The sequence below is a fragment of the Microchirus variegatus genome (genome assembly GCF_963457635.1).
Source record: "Microchirus variegatus genome assembly, chromosome: 6".
Lineage (NCBI taxonomy): Eukaryota > Metazoa > Chordata > Actinopteri > Pleuronectiformes > Soleidae > Microchirus > Microchirus variegatus.
In genome coordinates this window covers 13433468-13453486 of record NC_139807.1, presented here as the reverse complement: position 1 = coordinate 13453486, position 20019 = coordinate 13433468, and the positions used below count along the sequence as shown (strand labels likewise).

The following is a 20019-nucleotide window of genomic DNA, read 5'->3' as shown; positions in this document are numbered from 1 at the left end:
GATGGGGGAAAGGAGTCCAAAACACAAAATATGATGCACGAAAAGGACTGAATCAAGCTGTTAAAAAAACAAAGAGAAAAAAAAAAGAAAGAAAAAAATAGAATATCTATAACATTATACGAAATCCCTGTTGGCCAGACCTCACTGTATGATTATTTTACAGGTTGTGTTTTTTTTAGTCTTCCTCCTCCGTTGTGGTGGAGGGAAGAGCTGGTAGTGGGAGGACGAAAAGGGAGAGGCTGTGGTTCGCAGTCCCCCCCTGGTGGTGTGGCAGGGACTCACTACCTGCGAGCAGGCAAATGGAGCCCGTTAACCTGGGAGGGCAAGTTGGGCAGGAGCAGCTCCAGCTGAGCAAAGAGGGAGAAGTGGTCGGAGGGGATGTGGGGGTGTGGGCAGCCGCTGACATTGTTCTCTACGAGCCAGTGTGGGTCCAGTGGGCCTAAGATACCCAGCACGTTCAGGTTAGGCTTGGAGTAGAAAATATAGTCAATGACACCCTGTGGGGAGAAAAAGAGAAGGGTCACATATCCAGAAATCTCTCCTGAGACTAATCTGCTGGGGGCAGTCAGTCTCTCTGTAAGTGCTGTACATGTTTTTACCTCTTCTGACACTCATTAAATTAAGCTGCAGTTCTGTGAAGCCTCCATTGTGTTTTCACAATAATGGTGACTGGTAATCTGATGAAGTCGTTAAAGGCAACTAGAATGGAACACCATGTGGTTGTTGTACATTCTGCCCACTAGAGGGCAGACTAGCATACAACATGAGACCAGCAACACCTTAGCAGCGCTCACAGCTGCTGCTGCACTTCTACCTAATCTTCACCCTCAGCAGTAAACTGTTCTACCGCTGCTTCCGCTGAGAGACCAACACACAGCAAAGTGTCTGACACATTCAGTGCCAACGATGTGTTCCATTATGTTTTTGACAAAACACTTACTAGTTTCTTAGCTGCACATCTTGTGAGACTGTGCACACCTAACACATCTCATCAGCTCCTGGCACTTATTTCTATGTGGGAACCTGTTGCCGAGTTTTTTAAAAGTTCCTTAAGATTCTTTTAGCCCTGCTCTTTCCAGCTCCCCTGTATCTAGGAATCAGCTGCTTAAGTAAATAAAAATGTAGCTTAACAATTTATCACAACAACTCATATACACTTCCATGTATTTACCTCACTTAATCTACACTTTGTGTACGTATGTTTAAAGTTAAGCATCCGTCTTTCTGTGCACATGTTTAAAACATCAATTACCTTGAAGTCAAAGGTGTAGTTGGTGTAAGGCATCAGGCCGTTCTCGTAAGCGGTCTTCAGCTTGAAGCCATGGGTGATCCTGCCGTTGGCCGTGCTGTTCTTGCCATTGCAGTTAAATTTGGTCAGGCAGTCGCTATAACGGAGATCCTTGAAGTCCTTGTGGGTGCAGTCTACTCCGCCAGTACTCAGGTACTCCACTACGCCTGCATGGCGGGGAGAGAGAAAATTGTCCTAATCGGGTTCCAAAAACTCAAGTGGCACTTTTTTCAAGACTGTCCCCTGTTCATACAATTTCCAGAGGCAGACATTTTGAATTCAGCGTCACTCCAAGTTAAAAATTCAAAGTATGTGCCTTTTCTTCACAAACCAGCGCAGAGACCTTTCCTGATGATGTTCTCACATGTAGAATTGATTATTGCAATGTCTTCCCAAAAAAGTATAGGTCAACATCAGCCGTTACATTGCTCTTAATTGTCTTGGTCCATCATATCTTTTCTGATCATTTACGACATCTTTCTTAACTATGCCCAATATTTCCTAGTGGTTCCTCAGCCTTTAGCTACATTTAAGGTGTGTGGAGGTATCTGGGTGGGGAAAATGTGATGGATTGGGGCTGGGTGGGGATGTTTGTGTGTTACATTTTATATGTATGAAAAGTGCGATATAAAATAAGATTGATTGAGCCTCAAGACTCGTTTAAACAAAAAAGTTCATATTTGCAAACTTATATGCCAAGTGCTTTGACATTTTTTGTACAACGTATGATGAAATGATGTTCATAACTGATTAATTTTCCATCACATGCTAACCTTAACTGACAAAAAAAAAGTGCTTTAATGTTTCGCACACATCAGATTTGCAAACCAACCAACACTGTTTTTTTTTTTATTATTTAAGAAAATTGACAGAGCAGCAATAGGTGGAACTACTCACCCAGAGACGTTTGGGTTTCATATTTGCTCAAGGGCACATCAACACCCATGAAATACTGGGAAACACCAACAACCCAAATTAAAAGAAAACAACATCAGATACACCGCAGCTCACTTACCAGAGTCAGGCAGAGAGTTGAGGTCAGCGCACAGCACCAGTGGAATGGCATTAATTTCACCAGACACAGAGGACAACTTCAGGCTGCGTGTAGCCTTGTCCACTATGCTCTTCACCTCCGACAGGAACATCATGGTCTGGACGAGCTTAACATCGGAGTACTCTGGGTCCCAGTGCATGTGGGCATTGGCTACCAGAAGCAGCTGCTTCTCCATGCCGTGGAGTGACTTTCCAGCTGGAAGGAGGAACATGATTAGCAGGGAAAAGGGAGCAGGAATTCTGAGTTTCTAAGAACTTAAACAACAGTCATCCGTTGTACTCACTTCAGTCTCATACAAAGTCTCATACTTTTTAAAAGGAGCAGCACAAGCTAATTGCAAAAAAACAAATGTAGCATCCAAATAAGAATTTCCAAAGATCATGATCAGGTGTTAACTTACAGGAGAGCTCCATCATCTCTTTGCGGACCTCAAGCAGTACAGCTACTCCGATGTTGTCCTTGGTCATCACCCTGTTCAGCATAACCTCTGAGCCCTCGGAGTTAGCCATGGCCAGCTGGTTAAACTCCACTGTGTGTTTCTGTACTGCACTGAACCTGGAAATAAACAAGGAGAGACAAAGGAATAGACTCAACTTCTTCAAGCATGCCGCAATTCACACACAGCTCACCAGACTGAATTAAATTAAACAAGAGCAAATGGGACATAATTTCACGTTTACTGGAAAAATAAAAAATACCTGAACTAATAATAAGGCTGCGACGATTAGTGGACATCAATCGATGATAAAATTAGTCGCCGACATATTTAATTATTGGTTATGTCATCACACAGCTTTTTCATGCATCCTTTTTTAAATACAGAGTGAGATATCTTGCTTTCTACACAGCACTGCAGGGAGTCGGACATGCAGAGCTAATACCCTCTCACTCAGTTCAAATATCAAAGGAATAGCATTTTACTCTGGAAGAACCAAGGAAAGTAATCGGGTGTAAAATTTGCAAAGCTGAGATCACATATCACAGGAGGACGTTGATCTTACACCATGTAGTGGGAACACTGAACAAAACTCATGTGCACTTTTACATTCTTTTTATGAAGGGAAACGTTTGTTTGTCAGGTTGTTCATGATTTTTGTATTTCTATCAGCACTTTGATTTAAATTTTAAATTATATTTCCATGAAGCAGTTTCATTTCTTTTGTAGAGGTATCCTAAACAGTAGAAATGTTTATTAAACTAATACTTTTCAATCACGTTTTTAATTGTATTGCCCAAAACAAACCCAATGTAAACTGAAAAGCTGGTAGCTAAAAAAAGCTAGTAGCTTAAAAAAGGGGCCATTGAGTAATTGTGTGATTTATTATCCAATTAGTCAAGTAATCGATTCACTAACTTTTTTTGGGGGGGACACACACCCTCTTAAAAAATTCTAGCTAAAAGCCTGATTTAAAACCTTTTAGGTCACAGGTAAAATGGATTAGTACATGTTGCAGTTATATCACAGTCACATCACAACAGCAGTCCTATGTGAGGAGAGAAGAGTCGACCAACAGGGCGGTGGATTTAGTGTCAAAGGACAGTAAAACATTATGGACGGTTTGATCATCTGCTGGCCCTCGTGTGAAAGAGAGAGTGGGAGGCAGCGGGACAAAGAGTGCTTCAGACGCTCAACAATGAAGCAATGACGCAAAACACCAAGTTGTACATCTTTTACGAGATGCATGACAAAAAAATGAATCATGAAATATGTCGGGACAAAGCAACACCATTATTTCCAACATTAAAGTACAGTTGTGTAAAAAGGGCAAGCAACGTCAGCTATGGACTTTTCACGGGAGGCAGATTTATTCCCAATAAGATCATTTGCTCTCTCATCATCCTCCTCTTCCTCACATATACTTCAGACACTGGTGTAGTGAAATAGATAAAGATGGAGCGCCAGATCAGGTGACTATTATTGTTATTATATTATTATTATTATTATTATATTGCAATTTTAACCCACCACCTTCTTACGGCTGCCATAACACGAAATTCTAAAATTCTCCCACACAGGAGAACGTAAAAAGATGCTGCTGGTGCGTCCACGTCCGTCCTCCAGTGTCTGCTCTCGCCATTTAAACAACTGACTTGCAGCACTCAAACGCCTACGCTTTGGCTCGTATCAAATGAAAAAAAAAAAAAAAAAAAAACCCTTCCCTGGCTTACTGGCGCAGGCCCATTTATACCGTTTTACATTCGTCCGTACCAAACGTCATCTCGGTCACTACCCTACATGTCTCTGTGCGTCTTTTATGTTCCGTCATGAACAAACAGCATAAAATGGGACAGATGTGTTTAGTGAACTGTTTCACTCCAGTATATACACAGCAGAACAGTATTTTGGATTTTCCTCAAAGTGCCACTGCATTGTATGGCATCCCAATGTGATACATAAGAGCTTTTTAATCTCCAACACCGTGGGAGCACCCTTACCTCACGTCCATTTATTTTGTATTAGTACATTTCTGGTCACCTGTCGTGATGATTATGTTATTTGAAAGCTTACACACTAATTGAATCAGTTGAATCCAAACACTCCTTAATTTAACGTCTATCTTAAAAGATTTATTCATTTCTGACTCTGGGAAAACTACTGTAATGTAATTTTGGAATATCTTTATCAGCGTTTAACCATGAATTTTTTTTTTTTTTAAACGATTAGGGATGTCACGGTTAACGGTGTAACGGTAAACCGCGATAACATTTTTGACGATAATAATTACCGTCTTCATTTCGTCTTCATTACTACTGTAATGTAATTTTTTATCTCGGTGAATAACCGCGCCCGCGGTGTAGGCACCGTGAGCCTTTCCAGCGTCTTCGTCTGCTGAAGTTGCCGTGCAGGCGCACTCTGTAGCCTACAACCTGATGTTCAAACTTTATCGAAGCTGGAATCATGGCCGAAGGAGGAGACGACAGCCCTCAGGACATATACGTATATGAAAACTCACCCATAACAGTATAGCGCGGTACTGGCGTCACGTCATCATCTCAGACAACTACCGCGTGTGTCCTGCTCTCTTTCAGCTGCTGAATAATCCATCTGTTTGTTGTTTTTGTGACGAAGAAGTCTGCTAACACGTTAGCATAAAGATCGCTAGCTTAAATGCTAACAGTCCACACACCAGCAGTCTCTGTGCTTTCTAGATGTTCAGCCACAGACGATTATTGTCCTGTTCTCCTTGCCTTCCTTTGTCAAACAAAGCTTTTGTTGATGACTGCTTTCTTGACAATCATGCTTTAATTTCGCACTGCACACACACACACACACACACACTGCACACAGGAAAGTTCCAGGCACTATCTCTCCCCTCTTCGCTCTCTCTGCGTGCATATTAATTAGCCATGTGTATTCTCTGTCAGCCGATTGGCTGAAAAAGCAACAAAAGCTCTGGAATGTGAGATCGCCACACAATACTGTGTCAATAATGTTAACATGATAGTACAGCTGCAGCACCCACCGCCAGCATATTAAAAATGCATGGCTTTTAGGACTATCAATGCTTTCTGAACATATTCACACACTTTTTTAAAAAATACCGCGATAATACCAAAAACCGCGATAATGTTGGTCACAATAACCGTGAGGTTTAATTTTCATACCGTGACACCCCTAGAAACGATACATTTTCAAGGCAAGACAACAGTAACATGTATGTATAATAACTATAAAGCTGGAGATACATACTTTTCCGTCCTGTAGAAAATTGCACATCCATCCACGTGTTTACGATCCGACTCCGACATCGTCCTAGCTCGTGATTTTGGACTGAAGAACCCCTCATATCCCTGCTCCTTCAGCTCAGGCAAGAAAAAATTGTAGTACTGCTCGGTCTCAACTTCCTGTAATAAAGACAGTGGTAGAATGTACATTAAAATGACTGGCAGTTGTACTTACAAACACAGAACAAGCAAGTAGGAAAGGAAACAGTCAACCTCTTTCTTCAAGTGAGAAACAAAAACGATATATATCCAAATATATAACATAAATAACACAAAAACAAGTCGAACAAAACATAACATCCTTTCATTAAATACATCCACAAATGGTGTAATTATTAGTTCACAATGGAAGCTGCAAACATTTATCCTATCCCAGGAAAATGACCACACATTGTAAACAAAGTGTCAGCACTAACCAGTATTTCACAAAGGGAGCATTTTTTTCCAGGGTTATTGGATTGCATGGCAATTTACAGGCATTTCTTTCATGCTGTCTGGCCAAGTGATGCTAGCAATCCAGTAGCCAACACCAATTTATTTAAATCTCATTTGACCTGCATTTATAATAAAAAAAATGTTTTATTAATCTAAATTAAAGCCACACTCGTGTATCACCCCTCACCTGTAAACTCATGACATCTGCATTGCAGCCCATGATCTCCTGCATGATTGATTTCTTCCTGTAATCCCAGTTTAGAGCCCAGGAGGGACAGTAACCATACAGTTGTCGCGTGGCGTACTTATCACACAGCACATTGTAGCACATCACAGAGAACAGTGCTGAGAGGAGAAATGGACAAAATGTAAATGTATTACTAAAACACTTACATAATTAAGCGACTAAAATACCATCTTCCTCCACGCGTTAGACTCTCTTTTCTACATGTTTTATAATAAGCAATGTTTCTGTTCACAACAAGGCTTGGACTTCTTGGCAATAAGTATTGTATTTCATAAAAAAACAAGCCATCCATAATGGATATTTTTAAATTCTACTAATTTCTAGATTGATAGTTAGCAATTATATTTTGCCCTGTTAGCCTTACCTGAGCCCCGTGAACGATCTGGTTCCTGGAGTGAGATCCATGAGCGAGCCGGGGGCTGCTCTGTTGGTACTGAGTAGAAGGAAAAACAGGACGACTCCATATTAGATAATGATTTCAACAAGGTTAATGGCAATTTAACTGCTGGTTTCACACTTTCCTCCCCATCCACAGTATATATATATATATATATATATATATATATATATATATATATATATATATATATATATATATATATATATATATATATATATATATATATATATATATATATATATATATATAATGATGAACCCATGAATCGGGGAAATAAGGAAAAACTTCTGCATGCAATTCTTGTCCCAGCATCGAAACCCGCAAGACATAGAGGGTACTTACAGCGTTTGATAGCCCCTGCCAGATTGTCTAACAAGTAATTGAGCAGTCTCCGCGTGCCATCAGGTTCCTGGTAGAGGCTCATAATTTCTTGTGCAAGTGGGTTTCCTGGTGAAGGAAAATCAAACCAGATTGAATCATTGCCAAGAAACCAATGGGATTTCAAGGCAGGAATGGCTACAAAACACATATATAAGCCACTCACCTTTCAACCCCAGTGTTTGTAACTGAAACAGTTTGCCCAATTCAAATGGCAGAACCCGCAACTGGTTGTTATTTAAAAGCAGTTCCCTGTGGTAGACATAAGGGGATTTGATCATTAGAAACCAGCACTGACAAAACCCATCTTTGTTAAAAAGCTTTGTTTGCCAAATAGTTCTCATCAAGGAGGTGGGAAAATGTGAAATGCGATTTAATTTGCATTATACATTTTTTAGGAGTCAGTTTCAGTTCAACATTTGCAGTGCAATAATTTAAAAACATGAACAAGCATTACCACATGACACCATAAAAGCATGCAAGGACCATTGTGGAGAATGTAGGATTGAAGTTGAATAATACCATCAAATGAATACATTTACAACAATGAATATAAGCTACAAAAGTAGGATGGTTGCAATTTCGGTTGATGAAGCCCCTAATTCTACACACTGCAACACAGAGGTATTAATTTGTTTTTAACTTGCATAAAATACAGAACAATTAAACGGCAACCTTTGCGAGTTGCTAATTGTTTCATACTGTGATTTCGATTTGAAAAATGATTAATCATGCAGCCCTTGTAAATACTGTGAATGTGTGATTAGCCACAGAGAGGGCAGGAGTTCAGTCTAAAAGCACCACTGTGGAGACAGTGAAATTTGCAGTAGATACTACTTGTGTTATGCCATGGTAAAAATTTAATGGACTTTTTGATGGTTGACACAAAGCCAAGCGTGTGTGTGTGTTGCAACAATAAATTGATTCGATAAAAAACAAATTTAATCTTTAACTACTTTGAATATCGATTTCTTGATTCAAGTGCTTTTTAAGCTATAACAACCCGTCTGACTTCAAATTCTTAAATGTGAATATTTTCTTTGCTCCCTATGATCAAATTGATTAATCATGGCTAGTGGACAAAATGAAGCATTTGAGAAAATCGAAAATCATTTAGAAGTTTTGGGACCAAACAAACACTTGATTCTTTCATTGTCAACTGGTCAACCTCCACATGAGGGTGCTCGAGTCAATCACAGGGGGGGGAACACAGCAGGAACAACAACCATTCACTCCCACATTCACACCGATGGTCAATTTAGAGTGCCCAATTAACCCCTCTGCATGTTTTGGACTGCGGGAGGATTCCGGAGCAAACCCACACACACAAAGGTAGAAAATGCAAACACAGAAAGGGCCAAAACAGGGGTGCAAACCAGCAATACTATATGGCACCAAATACTGGATTACCAGATAAAATTATGTAAAGATTAACTGATTATGAAAATAATCATTAGTTGTAGCCCTAGTGTGTATTATAAAATGAGAGTTCACAGCTCTACAGTGAAGTAACTGAATAAAATATGGGTATATTTTTTTTTATCATTAACAGTTTGCCATTCCTGTATTGGACTTGAACCCTTTTAAGACTGCAGACAGACACCACAATACCGCCACACGATTCACATGTTCGAACCACAACTGCTCCGTTTAGCTCCACATCAAAGCCAGTTGGGGAATTTTCATCTCACCGCAACTCTTGATTTTGCTCATTTCCACAGTTATGTTAACTGGCTAGTTTCACCAAGCTATATTAAAAGGTGATAGCCCAGTTCCTGTTTGGACTGGCTATGCAACACTTGACTCCTTGATGAAATGAAAACAAAAATCAAAATGAATCCTGCGGCTCTTTGATATCATGCCCACATTAAAGGTGTTTTTTTTTTACATTGCCTGACACACCTTACCTGAGAGACACCATGTTGCCAAGCTCTGACGGCAGGCTCCTGATCTTATTGGATGACAGATCCAGGTACACCAAGTTGTGTAATTTGGCAATGTCTGGTGGGATGCGTGACAATGAGTTGTCACTTAGATGCAGGGCAGTGAGGTGGGTGAGAGACCACAGGGCTGTGCTGAGACTCCTTACACGGCCTTACAGGGAGAAAACACACAAACAAGAGATTTAGGTTTAAGGATCAAACTTATACTTCCTGTATTCATTGTTAGCACAACGATAGTTATGATGCCTGGGAACAATTTAAAAAACACTTAAAGCTAAATGGAAAACATATCAAAAGACATGACCATATTGGATAAGACATTTCAACAGAGATTAATTTCAACATGCAGTGAGTTTAGTGGATAACAAGGTAATCTAACTAACAAAACTGTCTGAATGAAAAGTACCCGAAACCAAAAGTTACTGTTTGTTTTTCAGATTTAATCATGGGTTATGTGCTTTTGGTTTTGCTCTTTTGTGAGAGTGAATCTTTGGGTTTTGAAACTGGCTAAAACATATTTGAAGACATCTCACTGAAATTAAAACTTACTGACAAAATATTTAACCAAGAATATAATTGGCAAGTTATTGTAGAAAAAAAATATTCCTAGCTGCTGGTCTGTATGGTTCCATGTGCTGCACCAAAGTGGTGCATCTTGTTTGTGCAGTTCAAGAACAATTAATGACAAATAGATTGAGTAAATATACAAAGATATACAACGGTGTAGATTCTCCTTAATCCAGGTCATGGTTCTCCAATATTTCAAAACACATTTTTTTTTTTAAATCTTTAAGTCCAGTTGCTACAGATTCAATTTACAAGAAATATTACATTTAAGATATCTGGTTATTCTAAATCTACTGGGATTTTCACACACAACCCTCTCTCGGTTTTACAAAGAATGGTTGGAAAGAGAGGAACTATCCAGTGAGTTGGCTCCAATGAATTCATACCATGCCAATGAAGAGAATGGTCACGGTGTTTCAAAATTGTAGAAAGGCAACACCAACTCAAATAACACATGTGACAACATGTGACGTGCTATGCAGAAGCTCAAGGCAGATAGCACCAAAACCGTGAAGTGGATGGGCTTCAACAGCTGAAAACCACACCAGGTGTAACCCCTGTGGGTCATGTGTAGCTAATGAAGAGGCCGGTGAGTGTATGTCAGATCTACCACCACGAGACAATTTTGATTTAAAAACAGCAATCGACTTGACAATTAAATTTTTGTTTCCACAGAGTCAAACATACAGATGGCGTCACATCAATAGACTAAATGGGTCATTTAAATGTGAACATGGTCTACTGCCATGTCAAGTGCGTGTATTTACTGTCACTTCATTACAACTACTTCACCTACATAAGTGGAGAACTCTTTCGATACTTACCACTGATTTCCAGCTCAGCCCAGTATGACTTCTTCCCGTTGGATGCTTCCTCGGTGGACATGATTGTGTACATCCGCCTGGGATCCGGCGGGTCATATTTTTCCTTGGGCATTCCTATAACACTACACAATTCATTTGGATTTTAAACGTTACATAAGATGACAGCATGTGCCAGTTGTCAGCAATCAATTCAGTCATTTTGGCCAGACACCCGGAGTTGGAGAACCTTGATAATTAAGTGACGTATGTGGCTAACGAGATAATCACATTTGAGTGTACGTGCATTTTATACTATTGCACAGCTAAATTATCAAATATCCCCGTTCTACTAGAAATAACGTTTAGCCCAAAATATGCTTTAAAGTAGTGAATCGTTATCGCTCGCTTCAAAGTCGGTACAATTAACTGACAGTTCAACGTCTTTCTGAGAAGGCTGGATTAAACAGTTACATAATAATCACCATTAAAATCTGAAAAAGTAGGACGATATTGCAATGCATTACTTGATTATCAGAGCTGTTCACGACTGTGTGAAACGCCACTTTAAAAAACGACTAAATTGTGTTTTTCTGATTAGAAAAACAGCAACTGCTAGCTGGAGTTAGCCGAATTTTTCCTCGTTGTCGCTAGCGATTAGCATGGCTTAGCTGAACCTAAGTAGATGGCTGTTATGTACACAACCAACGCTAAATGGCTAACCCTAGCTACATTGCTACCTAGCAAGGTGGAAACTGACAAGCAAAGTTAGTAAAATGTCACGAATAGCAGACCAGCGCACCGTGTCCATGTTGGTTAGCGAAACTAATTTAATTTGACATACACATATAAAGGTAAAATTGTTGTTTACAAATAGCAAAAGCACTGACACTAGGCCGCGACACAGCGCATTGGTAAGCTGCAACTAGCTAGCCCCAAGCAGCAAAAATCACAATCGTTGAGATAAACAGAAAGTAAACGAGCTCACAGCGGTGTACAATGATGGGTCTGCGAGTCTCCGCGAGCTACCTAGCCTAGCTTCAGTTAGCTTGCTGGCTAAACCCTAACAGATAAAAACGATACGAGACTGAGCCGACTTCCGTGTATTAGAAGCTCTACTTCCGACATTTACCACGGCGCTTTCATCGTGTAGACAAGATTGTGCTGAAGCTACTTCAGCCTTCCAATTTAAAATCGCACTTTTACCTGCAAGAGCATACCAAATCGCGAGGACTGCGTGTTCTCTTTTGTTTTCTAGCTACTTCTCAGCCGTTTCCGCTGCTGTATCATGGCGACTGTAAGGATTTTTTTCCCTCTGCCGATAACAGCGCTCGATCCTATTGGTCAGCGTGCAGACGATCCAACCAGCTGTTGAACCAGAGTAAATAAAATCCCTGAGAGATCAGTGATGGACCATGAGAAATGACTACGGCACTATAATTAAGTGTATTGTGGCTAATGAAATTAGACAGTGTTTGCAGAAAAAGCAGTTTATATTATTTAACAGACTATAATAGTGAATATGTTATGGTTTGATCTGTATCCCTTGAAGACAATTTTTATGTAATGGGTTGTCTGTTCACTGTAGGACAATATAATACAAAACAAACCGATGACGAACATTTATTAAAAACACAAACACACAATATAATTCATTAATGAATGAACAATACAAAAATATAAACAACTGAATGCTTTACAGGTCTTCCAAGAGAAAATGTACATACATGTGAGATTGTTATATTCAGCACTGACAGACATCTAGCAGGTGATCCTGTAGATAGTTGAGAGACTCATCCACATGGACAGGTAACAAATTACCAATGTCAGCCTGGGATCTGGACAGGAAGGCATTTACAGCTTCACGAATGGCTGACTTGGATACATTATCATGTAGCCTGTAGGCCATATTGCCACGTCTACCGCTTTGTTCACTGACTGAGCTGCACAGATAGCCTAGGTATAAAAGATGAAAGAAGTTAAGAATACATCAGCGTGGGGTTACATTTACTTACATCCCCACCACCATATCCCAAATATGCCATCGCTCAAAAATGCTGTGAAGCGTACTGTCATGTGTGTATATGTATGAGAAAACATGTCACCTGTCATTGCTTTGTTGTAGCTGAGTAGCAACATCCACAGAAGATGGACCAACTCTTCCCACCTTTTCCACCTTTCAGTACCATCCTGAATAATAAAATCAGCTCTATCACATTAAAATAGTTTATTGCTGCAAACTACCAATACATTTAAGTTCACAAAAATAAACTGAAGAAGCATCTTAAATTCCTTATTTATACATTTCTCAGACTAGTATCACTACACATGAGAAGGCTGGCTGAAAATCTTAAGATGTGAAAATGTGAAATTTAACAAGTGTTATATTCACCATGGGGTCTGGTGCCAGAGCGCAGTTCTTCATAAAGTGAAGCAGCAGACTAAGTGACATGGGCAGTTTTTCTGGGGGTTTCTGAGGGCATGAATAGTCCAGCAGTAGTTGCAGAAGCTTACATCTCAGCTGCTTGCTCTGCAGACTCTCTAGCAACAACATCCTGGGAGGTGGAAAGACATCAGTCAACGACGGCTTGGAAAACACATCACATTGCGCCACTGGAGTAATAATATTATTGCCCTCCACCAAGGAGCTGTTTGCTTGTCTGTCTGTTAGCAACATAACTCGTAAAGTCACAGACAGATTTGGATGAAATTTCAGATCCGCAATAGGACCAGAAACAAGTGATTCAATTTTGGGTGTGATCCGTGGGGGGCTGAGCTGCCTTGGTGGAGGTCTGCGCTCTCCGAGTCCTTTCCTAGTTTTAAACTGGTTTTTGAAAAGCAAAATAATGTATGTTATTAGGTACATCTGCATTTAAAATGATTAAAATGATCTGCTGTAGCGCTTTATAATTCATAGTATAACATAAAGTGTTCTGTTTTAGCCTAGCTTTTTGTTTTCTTTCTCTCTCTTACTTATTAGATGATATGGAGTTCCCCCTGTGTAAATGTGCCCTACAAATCAAGCTGCCTTGCCTATTGGGCTACTGTAAGAATAACCAAGTTATCTTACAATCTAGCAATAGCTAATAGTCAGGGTAAATCCATGCATTAAAATCTAAAAACAAAGTAAGACTGTGAAGCTTCCACATAAATGTTTATGGTTTCTCAAACAAGCAGCACATCAGTGTCTTTACTGACACACAGAGCAGGTTAGGAAACAATATTTTGTTCACTCGTAAATCTGATGCAGTTGGAAACTAATTCAAAAAAAAATAAAAAAAAATATATATATATATATATATATAACCATACAGAATAAAATAAAATGTTACTCTTTCCCTAGTGAATATTGAAACCTGGAGAGCGTTGTCATCTGTCCTCACCTGTAAGCCCGCGAAGGCAAGTTGCCGATGAGCAAATGGAAGAGCTCCTCGGACAGCTTTATAGAGCTGAGAGTTGGAGAGCAGTCGACCTCCAGAGCCAGAGACAGCATCCTCTGAAAGATGGACACCATTCTGCGGGAGAGAAAGGGCCCAAAGCAGGGTTTGTGCACTTGGACAGACATGTTGCAAGTACATAATGTGAATGAGGGTAAATACATACATTAGATTATTACATTATATTATAATAATTCACCTGGTTTGTTCATCTCTCTCTCTGGCTGTTTCTTTACTCTCCCCAAACTTTTCAGAATTTATAATAGCAGAAAAAAGCCACTTGATGACATCCCTGAAAAAGAAACAAACACCCCATCTATACACATTATTGTAAAAATTAGAAACAACAATAGCGACATCTCCTAAAACCTGAAACTGTATGACAAAGAAAATGTGCTTTTTGAATTTTCACTATGTGTATTAGGTGTAATAGTATTGTAAAATTAAACTGCATATTGAGTCCAAAGTTATTTCCTGGTTAACTAACTCACCTAACTCGAGGAAACTGCAGATCACACGACAACACACATTTGGCGATCGACTGATTGAGATCAGAAATTGAGAGTTTGGCATGAAAGTCATCCTCCAATGTTTGTACAACGTAGTCCAGGAACATGCACACAACTTCACACCGATGTCTCTTTGTAGAGTCCTAACAAAACAGGTAAGTCATCGCATGTGAGTTTATTGAAATAAGAAAAATGGTGTTTAGCTGGAAATATGTCTGCATAGTAAGGCAGACCACCATGAAGAAAACAATTACTTCTATATTTTCCAATAGTGGACTTATACTGTGCATAATGCAACTCTTTTGTTGCTTACACATTTGCAGATTATCATATCTTTAGCCTAATAGCATAGTTGAAAAAACACATTTTTTAGCTTGATTGCCATGGAATGGTTTTGATAAACTTATGCAATGGCACAATATTTATTTAACTCGATGGTAAATTTTAACCAAGATCTTGTATTGATGACAGAAGATTTAAACCACAGTATGTCTTCTCCATTCCATCCCAAAGATTCTCAGTGGGGCTAATGGATTAAAATTATCAACTGTTATTCATTGCGGGCCGCCAGAAATGTTTTGCGGGCCGCCATTGGCCCGCGGGCTGCACTTTGAGAACCATTGGGCAAATGCCTGCACTGATGTCTCGCTCCCTGAATCATTCTTTCACAATTTGAGCCTAATTAACTCAAGCATCATTTTGTAAATTTGTCCCCAAAAAGTTATTAATGTATTTAAGTAGTCAGGTGACCTCATATTTTTGGGTGAGCAAAAAAAGTTAAAAAAACACAACACACTGAAATGACTTATTGACTTTATTCACGAGTGAACACCTTTTGCTTGAGGCTCCCTCTTTGGGCCGGCCAGTATGGTGTTCAACAATACTGTTTGAACCTGACACTGATTTATCACCCATCTTTATTCTCATATTTGTGTGGCTGGGGGAAGTACCTGATTGGCCATGAATGTGGTCAACATTTCCCAGTCCCATGGAACTGTGTTTTTATCAGCCATGTGGTGTCTGAATATGCGAGGACAGAAGAGAAAATGTATTAAAATCCAGATGAAACGCTATAAATAATACTTATAATACTATTCATTTTGATGGTTCCATCACCTCTGTGTCCTCATCAACAAGTTGAATGCTTGCACGCACAGGTAATGGGGATACTGCGGGTTGAGCAGAATGTTGTGCAGGAGATGGGTAGTGATATCTCTCGGTGAATAATAACCAGGCTGGAGTAGATCAGACAAGAGCTGCAAAGTGCCCTCTGGGTAGTTTTCTTCCATAGCAATGTAAACCAAGCTCAGGTTTTGACGACTCAGCACTTGTGGAGTTTCAAAACCATTGTCTATAACACCACTCTGAAAAAAATCATAAGAGAGTAGTTGCCATGTGAGGTTTGTAATGAATTAACTACTAATACAAAGAACTGGAGAATAACCTCTTACCAGAGCTCGACATGGTCCGGACATTATTTTCCTCAGTGCAACAGGGCACACAAAATGCCTGTCCTCTTGACTGGTCGCCCTGAAGTCCAAATCAAATCTGCTCTCTTCATTACCCTCATCGTTCTCGTCATGCCAGACCAAAGATGGTGGACTGTTATTTTCTATAAACTTGCAATATGCCTCATCCGTGTCCTCACTGTTCAACACTGTTGTAGGGGACTGACCACGAACGCTGCAGCACGATAAGTCAGGACTTTTTGAGGACCTTTCAACCTTTAACGTGTCCAACTCAAACATGTTTTCAGCTGGTTTATCTCCGGGTGTGGGTGACGGATGGACTTGGCTCTTCAGGTCATGGGATACAGGGCATTTGTGTGGCATTGGTTCAAGATCAGAGGGTTCCAGTTTTGTGTAGGGTGAGCGGCATGATGACCGATGTGATATCTGAGTTTGAAGAGGGAAAAGTAAACAGAAAAAAAGAGGTCATTAAATAATATGGCTGCTTGTCTAATATGATTAAACATACGAATAATCAAGAGGCAGAGGAATGACTCAAATATTCAAACGTCAGTTTATCTTCAGGCACTGAACACACATCAGTGCCTGTTTTTGTAATACTCATTTCCGTCACTAGAGGCTGAAGTGCACCACTACTCCAGTCTATGAGCAACACGTTTTCCTCCAGGTATTGATTTTGTATTTATTACCTAGTATTATTTTCAATTTTTCCTTTTAATTTAGGCAAACATAATTTTGTAATTCTAACTTGATCATTCACAGAAAATTCATTAGGACCACAGGGTCATAGGAGATTTGTTTTGGGTTGCCATTCGCCAACATGATATTATGTACAAATAATCTGTTTTTTTTTATTATTATTTATATAGTAATTTGTGTCATGAACCTTGCCTGTCATCTTTAATAAGACAGTGCCTGTATAACAAGTCTATTCTGACACTGGAGTCCTGTTTGTATGATTTATTTACTAAACTACTAAAGTTTACTACTAAATTAACTAAAAACATGTACTGACTCACTTTGAAAACTGTGTGTCCTCTCACTGTGTGTCTGTCTGTGTAGTTTTTTTGATTGTTGTGCTTTGTAGTAAACAAAGCCATAAACAAAGGAACATATTCAAGAGCATAAAAGGAAAAACTCTAATAATCCAGAGAATATCCCTACGCCGAAACGTCTGCCGTTGCTTTTGTAGTTGCAGAAGGCTATTTATCTCACTTTCTCGGCAGCCTTATGAGAGGATTTTTAGAGCTTAAGCGTTAAGCACGAGTTTATTTGTTATCTCACCGGTGGGAGACGGTCGCTCACAGCGCTGACGTCAGCCCGTACAGACGTGAGGAGCAGCGGCTCAGTCTCCGTCGACGAGCCGACGATTTCCACATCAGATTCGTCAGAGCTGAGGCAGATCACATCATCCATTTCTCCTCTTTAAACTCCAGGTGACACGAACTTTCTGCGGATAATCTTTGCTGCCACGTTACTAGCAGGCCCATGACAGTCAACATTAGTACTTGTGGCATTTCCTTGGTGATACCTTCTGTTACATGAACGTGGCGTCGCCGAGAGGTTGGAGTTCGGTTGTATTTTTTTCCAAGTTACCGTCACTCAGCTGGTTTAATTCAGTAATAAATCCAAAAGGCACACGTTTTAAGTCATGTTTAGAGAACTCGAATGACAGGAACGTATGACGCGTCGCGTGACGTTGAGCTTTTCCGGTTTCTCTCTTCTTCTGTGGTATTGGTCAGATGACACAGCACAAGCGGCCAAACATCGCCACCTGCTGCACGGTCGTCATCTTTTTCCTAAAATAGATTTGTTTACCCTGTAAATTCACGTTTCATTCATCTTTCTTGATATTTATTACACTCAGTGGGTCGGTGTTCATATACATCTGTAGAAACAGATATATAACATGTAGAAAATAAATTGTTCCAATTAATTTGCCACACTTTTATTGAGTTTTCACCCACACAATTCATTCAAACTCACTTTAAGGACTTTGTCCACCTCATTCCCAACAACAAATTAACTCAAGCTTAACCCTTTAAGGTACTACTCAACCATTTGGTCGACCTCACTTTAAGTCACTATATCTCATTGAAAAATGCATCAAGCTGAACTCACTAACACTTAATGCGACTTGTTCTAAATGTTGTACTTTATGAATTATGCAAACCAGGTTTATTATGAACAGGCGTCTCAACCGTTTGGTAGAGGCCTGTATCTGAAATACTGTAGGGTCTAAATTCACTTTATTGTTATCATTAGTAAATAAAATAAAATAATGAAAAATGCTTTTGCTTTTTTCTTGGTGCGTACCTTAAAGGGTTAATGTACATAATCATTTCATACAACAAAGCTGACAATTTAAAGCCAGGAATTCATCAAAATGACAATATTTTTCCAGGCCTTTATTTCGAAGTCATATAAACAGCCCTGTGGTCAGAAAAAAAAAAATAGAATACAGCTGTATTTGGTTTTAGGTGATAACACAACGTCCATATTTGCTTTCAGGTGTTATGGCTTTATCCTTCTGCTACACTGTTGCATAATAGAGCACAATTGTAGATTAACAATGAGTTAGAAAATACTTTTTTCAAACAAGTGTGCACTGGTGTGATACCAGAGTCACCATTAATATAATTACTAACCTGAGTGTTATCACGATTATGAATTTAGACAGATAACGGGAAAACTGATATGAATATTGTATAATTATACATTGAATATTTAAATTATTTATTACTAAATATTGGTCCTATTGGTTTCCTTAAAAAATATGTTTTTTTTACGCCTCATTTGTTACATTAAGCCCAAATAACAATAAAACTCCTCCCTGAGACAGTAAGTAAGTACTAAACCAATATAAGACAGATGATTTTTAATACTTAAGACACACACAAAGAAAACAAGATACACACGTTTTTACTGTGTGTCCTTTGCTATCCCACATGTAAACAGACAGTGACAGTGTGTAATATCATCTACCACCACTAGGGCGCACTCGTGTCGTGTATAGAGTGCAGACTTATTATAAGAGCACATCTGTGTGCGCTTCATAGGAAGCTCGCAGACAGTGAAGTGTGAAGAGAAGAGGAAGACACATCCTTCAAACAGACGCTGCTATGACTTCTGATCCCTGAGGATGAATCTCTGATACTCTGTGAGCCAGTGGCCATGAAGCAGAAACACATTGTCATAGAAACCCATGTGTTTTAATGATATAAACACACAGCTGTGGGGGAAAAAAACAACAATGCATATCTGACTGTGTCTATAAGAACATTCAGATCTCATGAACCCAGTACTACATAACATTATACAACTGTTATGTTGTGCTGGTCGTCACGAAGCTGCTTCCTTTTGATAAAGAGCTGTGACATAAATTCATATTGGTGTTTTGAGTTGATAAGAGAGACCAGTGTAATTGTGATAAGCATATTGTAAAAAGTTGTTTATATTTATTTTTCAAATTTGTGCCTGAGATATTCTAGGGAGAGATAAAAAAAAAAATGCTGTTCTGTAACTTGTTACTTGTAACTTGTTGTAAATTGGATGAAAGGAGGTATTAACCTCAGATGCTGCCGTCATTTCACCCTGTAATGACCAATAACATCAGGTAGGATGAGTCATTCATAACATTCTGCTGTTGAGTAATATTACATAACACTTTATTAATAGAATAGAATAGAATAGAATACAATATAAATACTTTATTCATCCCCAAGGGGAAATTGTTGTGGCAGCAGCAAAATACAATACACGAAAA

The 20019-nt window shown here is 39.3% G+C and overlaps 2 protein-coding genes across 2 annotated transcripts; both read right to left on the bottom strand.

Moving 5' to 3' along the window:
* Positions 1–281: 281 nt before the first annotated feature.
* On the bottom strand, positions 282–10983 carry LOC310928991 (CCR4-NOT transcription complex subunit 6; the record flags this gene model as incomplete). The annotated part of the gene is made up of 11 exons (XM_083891673.1): positions 10863–10983; positions 9436–9622; positions 7695–7780; positions 7493–7597; positions 7115–7183; positions 6691–6848; positions 6034–6188; positions 2743–2897; positions 2304–2537; positions 1253–1455; positions 282–497 (listed from the first exon to the last, which is right to left on the bottom strand). The coding sequence occupies exons 1-11, from the start codon at positions 10972–10974 to the stop codon at positions 282–284; spliced, it is 1680 nt and encodes a 559-aa protein (XP_083747799.1). The 5' UTR covers positions 10975–10983.
* A 1560-nt stretch (positions 10984–12543) lies between these two features.
* Positions 12544–17914, bottom strand: simc1 (SUMO interacting motifs containing 1). Its single transcript, XM_083891814.1, has 10 exons — positions 17538–17914; positions 16236–16679; positions 15901–16148; positions 15735–15804; positions 14767–14927; positions 14475–14567; positions 14222–14353; positions 13231–13393; positions 12944–13028; positions 12544–12794 (listed from the first exon to the last, which is right to left on the bottom strand). The coding sequence occupies exons 1-10, from the start codon at positions 17667–17669 to the stop codon at positions 12583–12585; spliced, it is 1740 nt and encodes a 579-aa protein (XP_083747940.1). The 5' UTR covers positions 17670–17914; the 3' UTR covers positions 12544–12582.
* Between the last annotated feature and the right edge of the window lie 2105 nt (positions 17915–20019).